The sequence below is a fragment of the Rhincodon typus genome, unplaced genomic scaffold, assembly GCF_021869965.1.
Source record: "Rhincodon typus isolate 14 unplaced genomic scaffold, sRhiTyp1.1 hic_rhity00001136, whole genome shotgun sequence".
Classification (NCBI taxonomy): domain Eukaryota; kingdom Metazoa; phylum Chordata; class Chondrichthyes; order Orectolobiformes; family Rhincodontidae; genus Rhincodon; species Rhincodon typus.
The window spans coordinates 1-18,782 of NW_025966774.1; the positions used below are offsets into that span (position 1 = coordinate 1).

At 47.2% G+C, this 18,782-nt stretch overlaps 1 protein-coding gene across 1 annotated transcript in view; it reads right to left on the minus strand.

Moving 5' to 3' along the window:
* Positions 1-494: 494 nt before the first annotated feature.
* LOC109938512 (HORMA domain-containing protein 1-like) overlaps positions 495-18,782 on the minus strand; it is a gene marked incomplete at its 3' end in the record, with an annotated part of 30,439 nt that continues 12,151 nt past the window's right edge. The window contains exons 5-11 of the mRNA XM_048592389.1: positions 14,585-14,605; positions 14,451-14,477; positions 12,902-12,969; positions 6,293-6,444; positions 2,507-2,751; positions 671-749; positions 495-568 (exon numbers count right to left, since the gene is read on the minus strand). Coding sequence (XP_048448346.1) covers positions 495-568; positions 671-749; positions 2,507-2,751; positions 6,293-6,444; positions 12,902-12,969; positions 14,451-14,477; positions 14,585-14,605 — 666 coding nt within the window. The remainder of the gene's footprint in view (positions 569-670; positions 750-2,506; positions 2,752-6,292; positions 6,445-12,901; positions 12,970-14,450; positions 14,478-14,584; positions 14,606-18,782) is intronic.

An 18,782-nucleotide genomic window follows, 5' to 3' on the forward strand; every position in this document is an offset into this window, starting at 1 on the left:
TCCACCCTAACCCGCACGTCCCTGGGCACTACGGGACAATTTAGCACAGCCAATCCACCCTAACCCGCACATCCCTGGGCACTACGGGACAATTTAGCACGGCCAATCCACCCTAACCTGCACATGTTTGGAATGTGGGAGGAAACCGGAACACCCGGAGGGAACCCCATGCAGACACGGTGGGGGGAATGTGCAAACTTCACACAGACAGTCGACGCCAAGGCTCACCAGGTGTGGTGAAAAGTAAGGGACGGCCTTGATGACTCTCTTGGTTCTGGGTAATGAGGCATGACGCCTGCAGGATGCTTAATGAAGATGTTGTAGTGTGGGGTAGGAGGGATGGAGGCAAGTGAGGCATCTGGCAGTGGTGTAACAGGGCTGATGCAGTGATTAGGAGAGGAGTAGCGGACAGGAAAGCAGAAAAACATGGTCAAAGAGAGCGCTCCATGATCTGGCTCCTGCAGCTTCTGTGGTCAGGAGGCAACAACACTTACCGCTGAAGCAGGGCTGCTGTTCCTGGGGCTTGGCTTGGCCACAGTTTTCTCAGCTTCTGGCGATTCCTTTGCCTCTGCAAACACAGTGGGAAAGTGTCTGAGCAATCACTCCACGGGGTATGTGGGGAGAAACGTACACACCTGAGCCTTGCGGCTTGCTTAAGGGTGGGGCCTACCTGCGTTTTGCCCATCGGCGTTACCATTTCCAGGAACAATCACCTGGGAAATGGTCGGACTTTCGGCCGGCAAAGAGTCCTGTGATCAAAGCGCAACAGGAATAGCATCAAGTGGAGAGAGAAGGCAACATACAAGCCAGATGCAGACAGCAATGAATGACATTGAACATGACCTCAAATATTGATGGTTACAGCAGCTCAGTGGTTAGCACTGCTGCCCCGTGGGGCCAGGGACCCGGGTTCCATTCCACCTTGGGGCAACTGTCAGTGTGAGGTTTGCACATTCTCCCTGTGTCTGCGTGGGTTTCTTACGGGTCGGAAGTGGGCAGGTTGGGAGACTTGAGGAGAGTTGTGGGGAGAATTCGAGACTCGCTCCCATGGCGACAGGGGGAGAAGGGGGAATGCATTCCCATGGGGAATGAGGGGGGCGGGGAGGAGTAGAATGGGGGGACTCGCTCCCGCGGGGAGTGGGTGGGAGGAAGAATAGGGGACTCGCTCCCGCGGGGAGTGGGGCAGGAGATTGGGGGGGCTCGCTCCCGCAGTGAATTGGTGGGGGGGGGGTGGGTGGAGATTGGGGGACTCACTCCCTCGGGGTGTCGGGGGAGATTGTGGGATTCTGTCCCACGGGGAGTGCGGGAGAATGGGGGACTTGCTCCCATAAGGAATGGGAGAAAATACACGACTCACTCCTGCAGGGAGCAGTCAAGGCAAATTGTAAAGAAGCACTGAAGGAAATAGCTGAGTAAACAAATAGGAGAGAGCAACAGAAGAATTATAAGTTCATAGTGACAGGAAGAGGCCATTCTGCCCCTTGACCCAGGTGAGAGGTGAAAGGGACTCACTTGGAAGTGTGGATATGGAGCCAGCAGAATCTGGGATGAGCTAATGTTCATCTTGTGTTGCATTCAATTCTGGATATCTTATTACAGGAAGGATGTGGAGGCTTTGGAGAGGGTGCAGAAGAGGTTTACCAGGATGCTGCCCGGATTAGAGGGTATGAGCTATAAGGGGAGGCTAGAAAAACATGGGCTGTTTTCTCTGGAGGCTGAGGGAAGACCTGATAGAAGTGTGTAAAATTGTGAGATGCAAAGAGTTGAAATGTCTAATACTAGGGGGCAAGGATTTAAGGTGAGAGGGAGAAAGTTCAAAGGAGAAATGAGGGGCACGTTATTTTACACAGGGAGTTGTAATAGTCTGGAACACACTGCCAGGGGTGGTGGTGGAGGCAGATAGGATAGGGGTGTTTAAGGGGCATTTAGATAAGCACATGGATATGCAAGGAATGCAGGGATATGGGCCAAGGGCAGGGAGAAGGGATTAGTTTAATTTAATTACTGTACTGTTCTATGTTTGTCATGTCTGGGAGGTTTCAGACCAGACATGGCAGAGACTCATACATGCTGGAGGAAAGCTGAGGCATTTTAAAAAAAAACTTATTCATGAAATGAGGGGTGTCCCTGGCTCTGCAGTATTTATTTCCCATCCCCAATTGCCTAGAGGGCAGTTGAGAATCAACCACATTGCTGTGGGACTGGACCAGACCAGGTAAGGATGGCAGTTTCCTTCCCTAAAGGACATTAGTGAACCAGACGGGTTTTTCCCAGCAATGGATTTGTGGTCATCATTAGAGTCTTAATTTCAGATATTTTATTGAATTCAAATTCCACTTAACTGCCATGCGGGATTTGAACCCAGGTCCCCAGACTGTTATCTGGATTAGCAGTCCAGCGATAATACCACTAGGTCATCGCCTCCCCCCTTACATTTGACAGAAACTCTGTCACCTGCAGATCCACCCACGAGGAGAGAGTAACTACAGAGCCAGGCGTCTCTTACATTAATTTCCACTTGCTCGTTCGGATCCAATTCCACGGCCTGGCTAGCAGGGCTGTCCTCATCCTCCTTCAGTGGCTCTTTGTCAATTTGCTCCATGTGATCACTGTCTGTTGTGACCTTTACCCTCAGGACATGGAACGGAGTGGCTACCTCACCCACGCTCAGGAAGACAGGCTCCCCCTCAAACATCATGTTATCCAAGGTGCCCTCTTTAAAGCCAGGAGGCTGGTAGTCTGGCGGAGTCACTGGACGAAGAACACAATGGGTGAAAACGAGCAATCGTCACATCTCCGTAATGCCAGCTCTTTTGCTGATTCTCTTCAATCCGTGTCCCTTCCTGCCAGTGAAATCAGTCTCCCCTTACTCACGCGATCGAAACCCCCTCATGATTTTGAACACCTCAGTTGAATTCTTCCCCTTGAACTGAGGTGACCTCATGTCACTGGCGACGTTATGAGAAATAGGTGGTGGAAGTAAGTTGTCCTGGAGCGCACTCAAATAGGGAGCAGCCTGGGGTCGCTGGACGAGAGCTGTGAGACTCAGCAAGTCAATAAACTCCCACCACAAAGAAGCGCCGTGTGAGGGTTAAGTTACGAAGAGAAGAGATTATACAAATTAGGCCCATTTTCTCTAGAACTGAGAAGGTTAACGGTGACCTGACCGAAGTCTTTCAAGATCTTAACAGGAAAAAGCAGAGTAGAGAAATTATTTTCATGGGTTGGCGGATTCTAGAGCTCGGGGGCACATTCTGAGAAATAGGGCCAGACTGATATCAGGAAGCACTTCGCTGATCCATGTTTGGAATTCTGTTCTACAAGCGGCAGTAGATGCTGGATCGGTTATTAATTTTAAATCTGAGATAGATACGTTTTTGTTAGAAGTCACAAAACACCAGGTTATAGTCCAACATTTATACTTCTAGTTCTGAGGAAGGGTAACCGGACCCGAAACGTTAACTCTGATTTTTTTCTTCACAGATGCTGCCAGACCTGCTGAGCTTTTCCAGCAACTTCTGTTTTTATTATAGTCCAACAGCGTTGCTCCTTCGTCAAGGTCCAAAAGCTTGTGATTCCAAATAAAGCTGTAGCAACCTATGACTGCTCAGGTGAAATAAGAATCATTAAGGAGGGAGGCTAGAAATACAGGTACAGCAACTGAAATAAACCGGGCATCAAAATTGGCCAAAAAGCAATGTATGGTGGGAATGCTTGAGCCAAGATAGACACAAGAGGCAAGTCCTTGCAAGATCCAAGCTCTGACAACTGAAGCCAGAGAGGCACCAGAACACATCAGGAAGTGTGAAAGGGCAATTCAACCCTTCCTGACAAACAAACAACACTAGATGCTTGGGGCAGACATCCAGGCCCCAAGAGTAGAAGTGCCAAAGGAGTCACTATTAAGCAAGCCACCCGGAGCTATTAGCAGCATTCCAAGGTGATAGAGCCAATTAATTCGATACCTCTGATTTTGTCAAGTCCTTGGAAAGTTCCAGAAGGTAATCAGAAGGGTATAAGAACCCGGCCGGGCAGGACGCGGGACGCCCTCACTCTCTAGCCCTACTGAGAGGGATGTCAGGGTACAGCAATGACTGGAGCAGCTCGCCTTCTGACCAGAGAGAGAGAGAAAGAATCAACCTGTAAGGAGAGGAACTGACTGAACAATTTGTCAGACCAGCAAAGTTACCAGTATCTGGGATGCATTTCAAGTTTCTAAAGAATCGGATAGTTAGCAATAGAGTTGTTAAAAGTGTAACATTTAACTCTTAACGTTTGTCGTCTTCAAATACAGTTGCGAGCTGGTTCACTGACTGCAGACACGTGCTGTGTGGTCCTTCCCTGATACATGCTAAGGTACCTAGGTAAACTAATATTGTGAACACTGGTCAAGGAGTCTGCGGGGTCTTAAGAGATACCCTGCTCCAGACAACAAACCTGTTGGACCATAACCTGGTGTTCTGTGACTTCTGACTTGTGTCCACCCCAGTCCACATTGTGACATTTCTGTTGGGCACAGGTATTAAGGGGTATGAGCTAAAGGAGAGTCTATGCAGATAGGCCCCAGAACGGCCATGAACCAAGTGAATGGCAGAACGGGCTGAATGGTGTGACATGCTTGAGGGGGCTGAATGGCCTCTCCTGTTCCTAGTTTTACCTCTACCTCACGTCGTGCAACCTATTACAAAGGAGACTTTGGCATCCTTCCTAAAGCGATATGGACACAATGCTGTGGCCGGCAGCAGAAGTCATGATTCAAGAGATAGTGGGAACTACAGATGCTGGAGAATCTGAGATAACAAGGTGTAGAGCTGGATGAACACAGCAGGCCAAGCAGCAGAGGAGCAGGAAAGCTGATGTTTCGGGTCAGATCCCTTCTTCAGAAACGTCAGCTTTCCTACTCCTCTGATGCTGCTTGGCCTGCTGTGTTCCTCCAGCTCTATACCTTGTTATTTCTCACGATTCATGAAGGGTGTTGCAGCTACCCTTGAGAGCGCAGGACATCAACAAAACAACTGAACCACAGTAAGTAATGCTGACATGCAGCCTTGTTGTGTTTGTTCTACGTATTCTGGAGATTGTTGTCGCAATACACTATGCTACTGCCGATCATCTATGATAAGTTGTTATTGTGTACACTTAGAGCTGTACAGCGCGGAAACAACTTTAGTACAACTCGTCCGTGCCAGACATCCTAAATTAATCTAGACCCATTTGCCAGCATTTGGCCCATATCCCTCTAAACCCTTCCTATTCGTGTACCCATCCAGATGCCTTTTAAATGTTGTCATTGTACCAGCCTCCACCACTTCCTCTGGCAGCTTGTTCCATACACACACCAACCTCTGTGCAAAAAAGTTGCCGCTTAGGTCTCTTTTAAATCTTTACCCTCTCACCTTAAACCTGTGCCCTCCAGTTCTGGACTCCCCCACCATGGGAAAAGACCTTGGCTATTCACCCTGTCCATGCCCCTCATGATTTTATAAACCTCTATAAGGTCACCCCTCAGCCTCCGACGCTCCAGGGAAAATAGCCCCAGCCTATTCAGCCTCTCCCTGTAGCTCAAACCCTCCGACCCTGGCAACATCCTCTTAATCTTTTCTGACCCTTTCAAGTTTCACAACATCCTTCTTATAGCAGGGAGACCAGAATTGCACACATTATTCCAAAAGTGGCCTGTACAGCCACAACACGACCCTCCCAACTCCTATACTCAATGCACTGACCAATAAAGGCAAGCGTACCAAACACCTTCTTCACCGCCCTGTCTACCTGCGACTGCACTTTCAAGGAACTATGAACCTGCACCCCAAGGTCTCTTTGTTCAGCAACACTCCCCAGGGCCTTACGATTAAGTGTATAAGTCCTGGCCTGGTTTGCCTTTCCCAAAATGCACCACCTCACATTTATCTAAATTAAACCCCATCTGCCACTCCTCGGCCCATTGGCCAATCTGATCAAGGTCCCATTGTACTGAGGTAACCTTCTTCGCTGCCCACTACACCCCCAATTTTGGTGTCATCTGAAAACTTACTAACTGTACCTCTTATGCTCACATCCAAATCTTTTATATAAATGACAGAAAGTAAGGGACCTAGCACTGATCCTTGTGGCACACCATTGGGTCACAGGCCTCCAGTCTGAAAAGGCAGACTGCATTCCTGTTCATGAGCGCTGTTGCTGTAGTGATGCTGATAGGAGATAAGGTCTTATCATTGCCAACACCACAGGGCAAGCCACTGGGAGGGGGGGGGAATGAGGTAAACAGGCACATGGCGACACAGTACGTTACCTTCGTCATAGTAAGACAGCTTCATTTTCAGGCAGATATCGTTGGGAAGGGGCCCCAGGCTCTGCATCAGAACGTAGAGCTTGCGAATGAGCAAGATGCTGGCTTTCTTCGTGTCTGAACAGCTCACGGTGGTGCTGATCTTCTTGTTGTTGCTGCAGAAACACATATACTGTGATACGATGAAAATGGAGCAGGCTGTTCGGCCCCTCGAGGCCTGCTCTGCCATTCTCCCCCTACTGCCTTTGACTCTACCATCTGCCTCAGCCTGAGAAATAAGCAATGACCGCTTGCTTGGGGAGCAGGATTTCACAGAATCACTGACAGAAAAACTTCTCCTCATCCCCATCTTAAACAGGTGATCTCGTATGTAGGGGCCCCTAGAAAATCTCACTGGAATCAGGCAGAGTCAACATGGTTTGGTGAAAAGAAACTCGTGTGTGGTGAATTGATTGGAGTTAAAAATGACAGTCTCACACAAAGCAGGAAACCTGAGGGCGAGGCTGTGAGATTTATACCACACACTAAGCTGGTGAGCTGAGCGGGGGTGAGGGAGGCGGGGATACTCACAGGGATTGTGCCAAACAAGGCTAGCATCTTCAGTGTCAGGAATACAGGCATTTGCACCATTTTGTTCTTGGCTGGAGAATCTATGATTTCCATCGTGTCATTTTCAGCCATGTCTTCAGATGCCTGAGGCCCTGGGTTCTGGAATTCCCTCCCTAAACCTCTCCATGTCTCTCATTCCTTCCTTAAGATGCCCCCACTAAAAAATGGCACCTTGGACCGAGCTTATGGTCGCCTGTCCACAATATCTCCTTCTGGGATTCAGGGTAAGGTTTTGTTTGATATTGATTGTGAGAGAAGACTGTGTTTCTTGTGTGCGTATGTGTGCGGTGAGCGCGTGTGTGTGTGTGAGAGAGACAGAGTGTGTGTGTGTGAGAGAGAAAGAGTGTATGTGTGTGAGAGTATGAGAATGTCTGTGAGAGAGAGTGTGTGTGTGAGAGACACTGTGTGTGTGTGTGTGTGTGAGAGAATGTGTGACAGAGAGTGTGTGTGTGAGAGAGACAGAGTGTGTGTGTGTGTGTGTGAGAATGTGTGTGAGAGAGTGTGTGTGTGTGTGAGAGACAGTTTGTGTGTGTAGGGGTGAATCCACAAAGCTAGACTGCAAAACCAACCCTGTGCAGACACTGCATATCAATGCCCTCTTCCCTCGCTGAAGTGGCCTGTAGAAACCACTGAAGTTCCAACAATGTGGGAGCCCTCTCCAATAACCCTGACCCTTCAAGCTTCCTGCTAAATCAGAAAAGACCTGCCGTCAATGTTATTAGAATTTGGGTTCTTCAACATCAATTTATGGTCGTTAAGCGAGAAGCAAACCAGACAAGTCCCAAGTTGGTTTTCTTCTTTCACGGGACGTGGGCATTGCTGTGCGAAACCCTATGGTGCTCATCCCTGTCTCCATTTGAGTTACCTTGTGGAATACATCAGCTAAGGCCATTTTGGACAGCAGTCAGGAATCAACGGATTGTAAGAGAGTCAATGTATTCAAGTAGGGAGGGAGAGCAAAACAGGAAACTATAGGATAGCTAGCCTAAAGTCTGACATAGAGTAATCACTGGAGTCCACTGTTACAGAGGTTATAGCAGGCTAAATCATGTGATCAGGAAGGGCCAAACATAGAAACATAGAAAATAGGTAAAGGATTAGGCCATTCAGCCCTTTGAACCTGTGCTACTATTCAATACGATCACGGCTGATCATATAATTTCAGTATCCCATTCCCGCTTTCTCTCCATACCCCTTCATCCCTTCAGCTGCAAGGCCAGGTCCAGCTCCCTCTTGAATATACTAACGCTCTGGCCCCAACAGCTTCCTGTGGGAGAGAATCCCACAGGTTCACAGCTCTCCGAGTGAAGAAATTCCTCCTCATCTCAGTCCTGAATGGTTTACCCCTTATTCTTAGACTGTGACCCCCTAGTTCTGGACTTCCCCAACACTGCGACTGTTCTTCCCACATTTAGCCTGTGCAGTCCCATCAGGATTTTATATGTTTCTATGAAATCCGCCCGCGCCCCCATTCTTCTAAATTACAGCAAGTACAAGCCCAGTCGATCCGGTCTTTCCTCATCTGTCAGTCCTGCCATCCCGGGAATCAGTCTGGTGAAGCTTTGCTGGACTCCCTCAATAGCAAGAATGTCCTTCCTCAGATCAAAACTACACACAATACTCAACGTGTGGCCTCATCAAGGCCCTGTATAACTGCAACAAGACATCCCTACTCCAATACTCAAATCCTCTCGCTATGAAGGAGAGCATGCCATTCACTTTCCTCACTACCTGATGCACCTGCATTGGATTTGCAAAGGCATTTGATGATCTCAAAGATTACAGCACAAGATGTGACAGTATAATACAAGGGAATACATTGGCATGGTTAAAGGACTGGTAGGCTAATAGTCAGCAGAGAGTAGGGGTAAATGAGTCTTTTTCATTTGGCAGGCTATCATTAGTAGAGTGTGTGATCTCAGGTGTGTTGTGTATAAACTATCATTTATTTCAGAGTTTGGATTTGGAAGTAGCAACATATGGGTTTTAGTCTGTATGTGTGAGGGGTTTAATGATTAACTTGCTGGAGCCATGATTCTCTTTGAACCAGCATGAGATGGCGACAGCTCCAGGGCTGATAATGGGTAGTTGTTTGCATCAGGAGATTTTCGAGCAAACACCAAAGTGGACTACTTCAAACAGTTTTTTTTTGTTTAAGGGAAATCTGTAGCTTGGAAAGCTGCTGTTTTAAATTCGCAGAAGCCCTGCTTGAAGTTACATGTACAAAACAGTTTCTCCTACAGAAAAAGAGTTAGTTTTGAAAGGTTAAGAAATAGATTATGTAGTGTTTGGTTAGAACCCTGAAGTGGTTCTTCGAAGCTGAGAAAGTCTGAGCTTTCAGCTGTGCGACTAATCAAGGCTATCAAGGTCTCAAAGGAGGAGCTGAACAAAAATCTTAAGTCATGGTCGGAGCAAATTACTGCAGATGCAGCAGCTCAGAAGAAGAGTCATCTAGACTCGAAATGTTGGCTTGCTCTCTCTCCACAGATGCTGCCCTAACCCACTGTGATCGCCAACATTTTTTGTTAACAGCTAGAATATAGAATATCCTTTATTGTCACAGGTACTCAAGTACCGAAGTACAGGTGTACAGGAGTACAGTGAAAAGTTTAAATGTCACTCCATATGGCGCCATATTAGGTACAAAGTACCTAGGTACAGTTCTTACATACAAAATACAGAAATAAAGGGGAGAAATAAAGAAAAAAAAGAGTTACATTACTTCGGGAGCCTACAATCCACTGGTCTCAATGTGGACTTTACCAGTTTCAAAAACTCCCCAATCCCGGCCTCATCCCATGACCACCCCTCCCTCTCATCCCAGCCTCCTTGACCTGACACAACCTGTCCATCTTCTCTCCCACCTATCCACCCCTCCAACCTCATTGACCAATCCCCACCACTGCCTACCTGCACTCACCTATCACCATCCCATCTACCTTCGCCAGCCCCACCCCTCCTCTCTCTATTTATTTTGGAGGTGCCTTCCCCCTCCCCCATTTCTGAAGAAGGGTCCTGACCCGAAATGTCAGCTTTCCTGCTCCTCTGATGCTGCCTGGCCTGCTGTGCTCCTCCAGCTCCACACTGTGTCATCTCTACATTACCTTACATTTGTTCATAGTATAAGTTAGAAAAACGAGAACATGCTTAAAAAGATAAGCTTTGCAGACTGTCCATAAAGGGCCCGTAGTAGATCAGCACGGGAGGCTTCCACACATGGTATGCCCAGTCTAACAAGGTGCTGACTGCCTGCACTGGTCCCCGGTCCAACAACCGTCCCACTCCACTCGGGAGTCTCCAGTCTGCTATAGAAGTGATAGAGAAAGGAACTCTCTCTGGTAATATAATACTAGGAACTGTTGTGAAGTTGGGTAGAGTACTTGCGGATTAGAAGGCAGGACTTTAGAATTTGTTTGCAAAATGATAGGGGGAAGAGTGTGTGGTCCCTTTAGGAAATGATGTGCTTTTTCTAGGCTTAGAGATTTTAAAAAAATCTGCGAGCAGCAGTAGGCACAGAGAATTCCTGAAATCAAAACATTTGTATCAAAAGGCTGTATGGTTAGCAACCCAGGCTGTAGTCTTGTTTTGTTACTAAGGCAACCAGTTTGAATCAACTAATTAATTTAAACCAGGAACTTAGAAACTAAAAACCAATTAAATTTAAATCTGATGGTTTTGACCACCTAGGGCCAATCCTATTGTAAGAAACTGATAAGTCATCAAGGGTATAGAAGAACAGGGTATTTGAAAATTGGTGTGAGAGCAACTGCCATCTGTTAGAGTTAACAACCAGCAGCCCTAAAGAGAAAACCACTGGCTTTCATAGAATTCTCTAAGCTCTCAGAAAACCATCATTTGGTTAAAGGTGCAGCGGCACTCTTAGCTAATATTCCTGACACAAGAAAGACTTATCCTGGCTGTAATTTCGAGGCAGTAAGTTTTATGTTTTATTTATTAATTTGGTTTATATAAGTGGGACTTGTACTTATTGGAACAGAATACCATTAGACTTCAGTTTCATCTGGGAACAGTGAGTAGTTGGGGGGGAATTGTTTGGTTTGTCAGTAGTTCCGTTAATTTGTTCACTGTTAGAGTTAGATAAATAAATTGTTACTTGTTGATTATAGAGTGACCGTCAGGAGTTCATTTCATTTAACTTCTCCTTATTAGCAGCTTGACGGTAAGAAGTAGGTCATACCATTTTTCACGCTTCTTTTAACAGATTATAGAGTAGACCGAGCCTCTCTGGGTGTTTTGGTTTTAGTTATCGGGAGCGGGGGCAGGTGGATCGACCTCCGCTTTATAACAAAACTAATGGTGTTCGGATAGATTGGGTTCTATCGTGTTTCAAAATCTTTCAAATTGTGTAATATGTAAAGAATTTATCTTTGATTCCTTTCGTTTCATAAACATCTGCTTTATTGTTAAAAACCAAATGAGCGCAGTGAAAGACCCCTCATTAAATCATGGGGAGGTGGCAGTGTTGTGGTAATCTCACTGGAATAGGAATCCAGAATCCCTGGTTAATGTTCTGGGGTCATGGGTTCAATCCCACTCTGGCAAAATTCGGATTCAATAAAAATCTGGAATAAAAGCGAGCCACGTGCAAACACTGAACCATGTCGCTGATTTTCATCTCATTAAATAATGCCCTTCGGGAAAGCCTGGTTTACAAGTGACTCTAACCTCCAGCAATGCTTTTAAAATCTTCTTAACTGCCCTCGGGGCAATTGAGGATGGACATTTTGGCCAACATCGCCCGCATCTCACGAACGAATTTAAAAAGAACAAAACAAAACATGTGCGATCAAGCCAGATTTTAGTTGGGGATCTGTCTCGTCCCTTAACAACGTCAGCTGGGATCATAACAGAGGCAGATCCCGGATTGCGAGCGGGCTGCATTCTGCAAGTTGAATTGTACGCAAGTCGGAACACAGTTCAGGGAAGTGGAAAGGAGTACAGGAAATGTTCAAAGGTCAGGTCTGTAAGATGACAACCATGTATGGAATCATATTCGTAAGTTGGACATTTGTACATCAGCGACTGATCATCAATACCACATGGATCAATGTTGGGGCCTCCACTATTTCCAGTCACGTCAATGACACAGATGCAAGGGCCAAATGCATCGCAGCTAAATTTGCCAAAGATAGGTCGGAAAGTCAAGAGGAAGAGACAGCCTGCAAAGGGGTACAGTAAAGGGGCAAAAATCTTGGCATGGAATGGAAAAAATGTGAACTTGCCCACTTAGGCAAAGTGACATGCTGCTTCCTCAATACATCAAAAGCACATATTTGCCTGAGTGACTCAGACTGCCTGAGGGAGCAGTAGTATCAGCACATCATGGAGTCATAGAGTCATACAGCACGGAAACAGACCCTTCAGTCCATGTCAAACATAATCCCAAACTAAACTAGTCCCACCTGCCTGCTCCTGGCTCATATTCCTCCAAACCTTTCCTATTCACGTAAATATCCAAATGTCTTTTCTAAGTCGTAATTCTCCCATATCCACCACTTCCTCGGGGAGTTCGTTCCACACATAAACCATCCTCGGTGTAAAATATTTGCCTCTTGAGTTTTTTTTAAAATCTCTCTCCTCTTGCCTTAAAAACATGCCCCCTAGTCTTGAAATCCCCCACCCTAGGGAAAAGACACCTACCGTTAACCCTATCTATACCCTTCATTATTTCATAAACTTCTACCAGATTGCCTGTCAACCTCCAACGCTCCAGTGAAAAAAATTCCAGCCTATCCGGCCTTTCTTTACAACTGAAACCTTCCCTCACCCAGCAACATCCTGGTAAATCTCTTCTGAAACACTCCAGCTTAATGATAACCTTCCTATTAGTGTGCGACCAGAACTGGACATTGAAGAGGCCTCACCAATGCCCTGTACAACCTCAACACGACGTCCCATTACATAACTGAACACTCACACATAGACAATGCAAAACAACCCGCCCCGTTATCCAGAGACAGAAAGCTGGAGGTGGAGGCCTACCTTGCGAAGTCCATGGTGGGCCCACTCGTCAGGTACTTGAACTTAAACTGGTAACATTCCGTGATCGTCTGGAACGAAAGCACTGGGTGGTAAACAATAGGCATTCAAGCTCCCCTCCATGGAGTGTGGTGCAACTGAAGACTCGAATCTATCTTTCCCCAGCGCCCTGCCAGTTCAGAACGGAAGATACGCCAGCTGTTCAGGAACATGAGCTCTCGTAGACTCACAGCGGCGGTACAGCACAGAGGAGGGTATTCAGCCCATCGTGTCCACACCAGCCATCTGATGACATTAATCCTCGTTTTGGCCTATAACCTTAGATGTTACGGTAACGCGAGTGAATATCTAACCAGTGCTTCAATGTTAGGAGGCTTTCTGACTCAGCCAGACAATGAGATCCAAACTTCCACCAGCCTCTGAGTGAAAATACTTCTCTGAACCTTCTATCTCTTACCTTAAATCCATGCCTCCACTTATTAACCCCTCAACCAAGAGAAACAGTGCCTTCCTATGCCTCTCAGGACCCTCTCTACCTCTATCAGGTCCCCTCTCAACTTGCGCTGCTCCAAGGGAAACAAAGGAATATGGGGACAATGGGGAGAAATGGTACTTAGGCATATCACAAGCCACGGTCGGTTTTAATGTTCCAGCAGACACAATTGGCTGAACAGCCTCCCCGTGCTCCTAATTTCTATGAAAACAAAGGAACAACTGTGCAGGTGAGAACGGCAGAGAAACGTAGTATAAATAAATGCATTTAGACCCGGAGAAAGGAAAGATAGTTCAACGTGGCAGCACTGGCACAGTGGGCAGTATTTGGGCTTTTGAGCTAGTGGCATTAGCTCTAGGCTAGTGGCATTCTTTTCTCTCTCCATTTCATCTTTCTTTCTTCCTTGATCTTCGAGGTCAGAGTGGTGTCGGTGGGGCGGAGGCTGCAGTAATGGATTGGGACTCCTCCGTGCCTAAAGCATGGTAGGCCCGGAGCCTGGACTCTTGACCCCGGCAGTAAGGCAGCTGACCCGAAATAAGGAATCCTCGGAGTCACTGTTGCCGTACCCAGAGCGGGAGCTCCTTGAGGCCCGGAACACCTCGCAGAGATCTTATAGAAACCCTGCAGCCACGTTTGAGTCCTAAGCTGAACAGAAGATGAACTCACTCAAAAGACAGAAGGACGGGAGAGGGAATCAAGCAACGAGGGCGTGAGCAAGAGGAGAAGGCGGGAAACTGCACACAGACGGGATGAGAAATGCAAATGGAAAGGAGGAGGAAATGAGACGAGGATGCAAAAAGTAAGAAGAGCATGAAACGTAGAGAAGAGAGGGAGAAGGATCGCAGTGAGTGAATGGAAGTAGAGACGGAAGACCACAGAAGGCAAGGTCAAGTCAAATAGGAAAAGTGGGAAGGAAGAAGATGGAAAACACTGGAAACCCTTTAGTGGTGGACACCAAAAATGAAAGTACAAGTGAAATTGTGTGCTGGAGCCAGATCTTCAATCTATGTTTGGTTTCCCCACTGTGAATACGCTAATGATATATTATTCAGAAATTACCTGAGGATCTTCCTCATTTGTGTAGATCTGTGGATCAAAGCAAACACGCAAAGGCATAAGCAAACCATTGGTCACAGATCAGCGAGTGGAAGTCAGGTGTTTCAAAACAAAGCTAATGCCAACAAAATACTCACAGCTAAAATCAGCATTCGCAGCTGTTAAAAGGAAGGTAAAAGATAGTTTTAATCGGAGTAAACATTTCCATGGCTGCTAATAATGCACTATTACATAAAAGTTAAACTTTTGATTTAATATACTTTGCCTCACTCCCGCCAAATGCCTTTGTTTCAACGTGTCAGCCCTACAGCCCAGCAGGTAGAGCCCTAGCCTCGGACAGTAGGAGCCTGACTTCTGGCGCCGGGAATGCCAGGCTTCGGGATTGAGGGAATTGTCGTCTCGTTTGATAAGGGCTTCCGTGGCGGTCCTCTTAGACGGTCCAAAATGCTCCCAGGGTCACGAATGCTAAGAGCAAGGGAGCATGCCAAGATTTAACTCCTCAACCGGAATCTTTCCACAGGCCGTGAGGCCGTGCTCCTTCCCCAGGCTTACAAGCAGAAACTGAGGCAACGAGGGTCTAGTACAGACAGTCGTAAAGTGCTGATCTGAAGTAACGGACAAGCTCCTGCGTGACCGCTCGGTCCTGGTGAACTGGTCCATATTCAAGAACTCAGCGGCTAACCTCCATGAGCATGCCAGAGACTTCATCGGTAAGTGTGCAGAGGGTTGCGTGCCAAAGAAGTTAATCCGAATGTTGCCTAACCGGAAACCACGGATGAACCACGAGATCCGATCTGAAATAACCCCACAGAGGCCGGTATCCTATCATCAACTCACCCTTTATTTACTCATGAACAGTCCTTGACTTTAGTTCTACCTCTTCAGAGTCAGCTACCAGACTGTCAGCATCTGTGGCACTCCTCTCCTTTATAGTCTGTCAGCCAGGGCTCCCTGATTGGGGCTGTTAATCTGATCCAACCAGGGAACTCAGATTCTAAGAGGTCCCACTGGCTGACCTCATTCCAATCACTAACACACTCCCTACTGAAGTCCAGGTCTGAGGCGTTCAAGTTGGGCGACCCTGAGCTTCACAGGAAATCGAGGTACAATCTTCGCAAAGCCATCAGGGAGACCAAGAGACAATACCAGGCTAAACTAGAGTCCCAGACTAACCACACAGACACACGCTGACTGTGACAAGGCTTACACAATATAACGGGCTACGAAGCGAAGTCAAGTACAATCGCTGACAACAATGCATGGCTCCCTGATCAGCTCAATGCATTCCATGACAACAAGGTGCAGGGCTGGATGAACACAGCAGGCCAAGCAGCATCATAGGAGCAGAGAGGCTGAAAGATTCAATGCATTCCATGCTCGTTTTGAACAGAAGGTCAGTGAAATGATGCCAGGTACCCACAGTCACCACTGCAGATGTCAGATCGGCCTTCTTGAGGGTGAACCCTTGGAAAGTGAGCGGCCCAACTGAATCCCCGGCCGTGCATGCTGATCCTGTACAGACCAGCTGGTGGCAGCATCTGCAGACATGTTCAATCTCTCCTTACTATGCTGTGAGGTTCCCACCTGCTTCAAGAAAACCACTACCATCCCGGTGCCAAAGAAAAAGCAGGCAGTGTGCCTTAATGGCTACCACCCAGTGGCTCTGACATCCATCGTTATGAAGTACTTCGAGATTGCCCTGATCCACAACAATTCACCTGGTGTCGCAACAGATCCACGGCAGACGCCATTTCCCTGGTCGTACACTCATCCCTGGAACATCTGGGTAACGAGGACGCCCGTGTCAGGCTCCTCTTTATTGATTTTAGTTCCGCCTTCAACACCATAATTCCAACAAAACTCATCTCCAAACTGGAGACCTAGAGCTCTGCTCCCCTCTCTGGATCCTTGATTTCCTGACCCACAGGCTGTAATCAGTAAAGTTAAGAGAACAACATCTTCTCCACAGTAATCCTCAAAGCTGGTGCCCTGCGAGGCTGCGTGCTCAGCCCCCTTCCTATACTCCTTATACACTCATGACTGTGGCCAAATTCAGCTCTAACTCCATTTACAAATTTGCTGATGACACCGCTGTAGTCGGATCTGAAACAACGCCGAGACAGAGGATGGAGAAGAGATAGAAGGCTTAGTGGCACTGTGTTAAGACTAAATCTCTCCCTCAATGTCAGCAAAACGAAGAAGCTGGTCACCGACTTCAGGAAGCAGAGGGAGAGCACTCTGCCTGTATCAATGGAACTGAGGTGGAGATGGTCAAGAGCTGGGAGTAAATATCACCAACAAACTGTCCTAGTCCATCCACATCAATGCTACAGTCAAGAGAGCACACCAACGCCTCTACTTCCTCAGGAGGCGAAGGAAATTCAGCATGTCCACAAAGACTCTCACCAATTTTTACAGATGTACCATAGAAAGCATCCTATCTGGATGCATCGCAGCTGGGTAGGACAATTGCTCTGCCCTTCCGCGTGAGATTACAGAGAACACAACCCGGTCCACCATGCAAACTAGCCTCCCTTCCACTGACTCTGTCTACACTTCAAGCTGTCTCGGGAAAGCAGGCAACATAATCAAAGACCCCTCCAACCCTGGTTATAATCTCTTCCACCCGCTTCCATCAGGCAGACGATACAACAGACGGAAAACGTACCAACAGATTCAAGAACAGCTTCTTCCCCGCTGTTATCAGACTTATGAATGGACCTCTCATTTTTGGAGCTGATCTTTCTCTGCATCTCCTCTGTAGCTGTAACGATGTATTCTGTTCTATCACCCTGAGGAACTTATGTAAAGTAGGATTTGTCTGGCTAGCACATAAAACGATATTTTCCACTGTATCTCGGTGCAGGTGACAATAATAAATCAAACAAAATCAAATCTGGGTCATTGTCGTATTGCTGTTTGTGGGATCTCACTACTGCACAAACTGTAACATTGAGTGGACGTCAGTGAAAATAAATGCCCCATTTTGTCAGGTCTGACGTGCACTAGGATGTCCTGAGGTCAGGAAAGGTGAGGCGCATATGCAAATTATTTTACCACACGTGGTATTTGGCAGTTGAGATACAGAAAAGCTACCGTCGGATAGAATGGCAGTTCAGCAGGGGCTGAATGGCCTCTTCGTATTCTTCTGCCTGTAGGAATACCCTACCTGAATTAGGACTGCCCGAAAAGATCCTCCCTGAATTAGGACAAGGTGTAGGAAGAGTCATTCAGCCACTCGGGCCAACTCCAGTCATTCAATAAGATCAACTGCTAATTGGAATGTGGCCTCCACCCATTTCCCTGACTGAACACTGGGAGCAGGTCAAGAATCTACCAAGTCCTGTCTTAAACATATTTGATGACCCAGCTCTCTGGGGAAGACAGTTTCACAGATTCAAGAGAAAGAAACTCTCATCGTCTCTGTCTGAAATGATTGATCTGCTATTTTTAAACCGAGTCCCTTTGTCCCGTCTCCCTTTTGAGGGGGAATGTCCCTTCAGCGCTGATGCTGCCAAGTCACCTCAGAATATTTTGTGTTCTGATAAGGGCACCTCTTGTGGGACGGTGAGGCATTCCTCCTCACACTGCCCTAATCAAGCCAATGCCTCATGCCTTAACGAGTGGCATGGTGCCTCAGCGGTTAGCACCACTGCCTCGCAGCGCCAGGGACCAAGGTTCAATTCCACGTTCGGGTGAATGTCTACATGGGTTTTCTCTGGGTGCTCCAGTTTCTTTCCACAGCCTAAAGATGCGCAGATGAATTGGATTAGCCATGATAAATTTCCCCTAGTGTCTGGGGTGTGTAGGCTAGATCAATTAGGCCATGGGAAATGTGGGGTGGGCCTCAGTGGGATGCTTTTCAGAGGGTTGGTGTGGACTCGATGAGTTGAATCGCCTGCTTCCACACTGTAGGGATTCTCTGCCTCCCCTATTTTGCTCTTATCACTTTAGCAGGGTGACTGCAGTGCGTGTGAGGGAAGGGTTTGGTTTGCTTTTACCAGGATTTCTCACACCATACACAGGATAGCACAGTCCCTGTCTCATCTCATCCACTGCTGAACACCTCATCCATGTCTTTGTTAGCTCTACACTTGGTCATTCTGAACCATTCCTGGCTGGTTGCTCAGCCTCTCTAACCTTGATGCCATCTCAAATTATCTCACCCTATGTCTGAGGTAACTGTTCCCATCTCACTGTTCTGTGCCTCATTCACCTCATCGGCTCCCACTTCAACAACAGCTCAGTGTTACAATTCTCACTCTTGTTCTCAATCTGGCATGCCCTTACCCCCATCTCCGTAAAGTCCTCCAGCCCCCTACACCCCTTACCCCC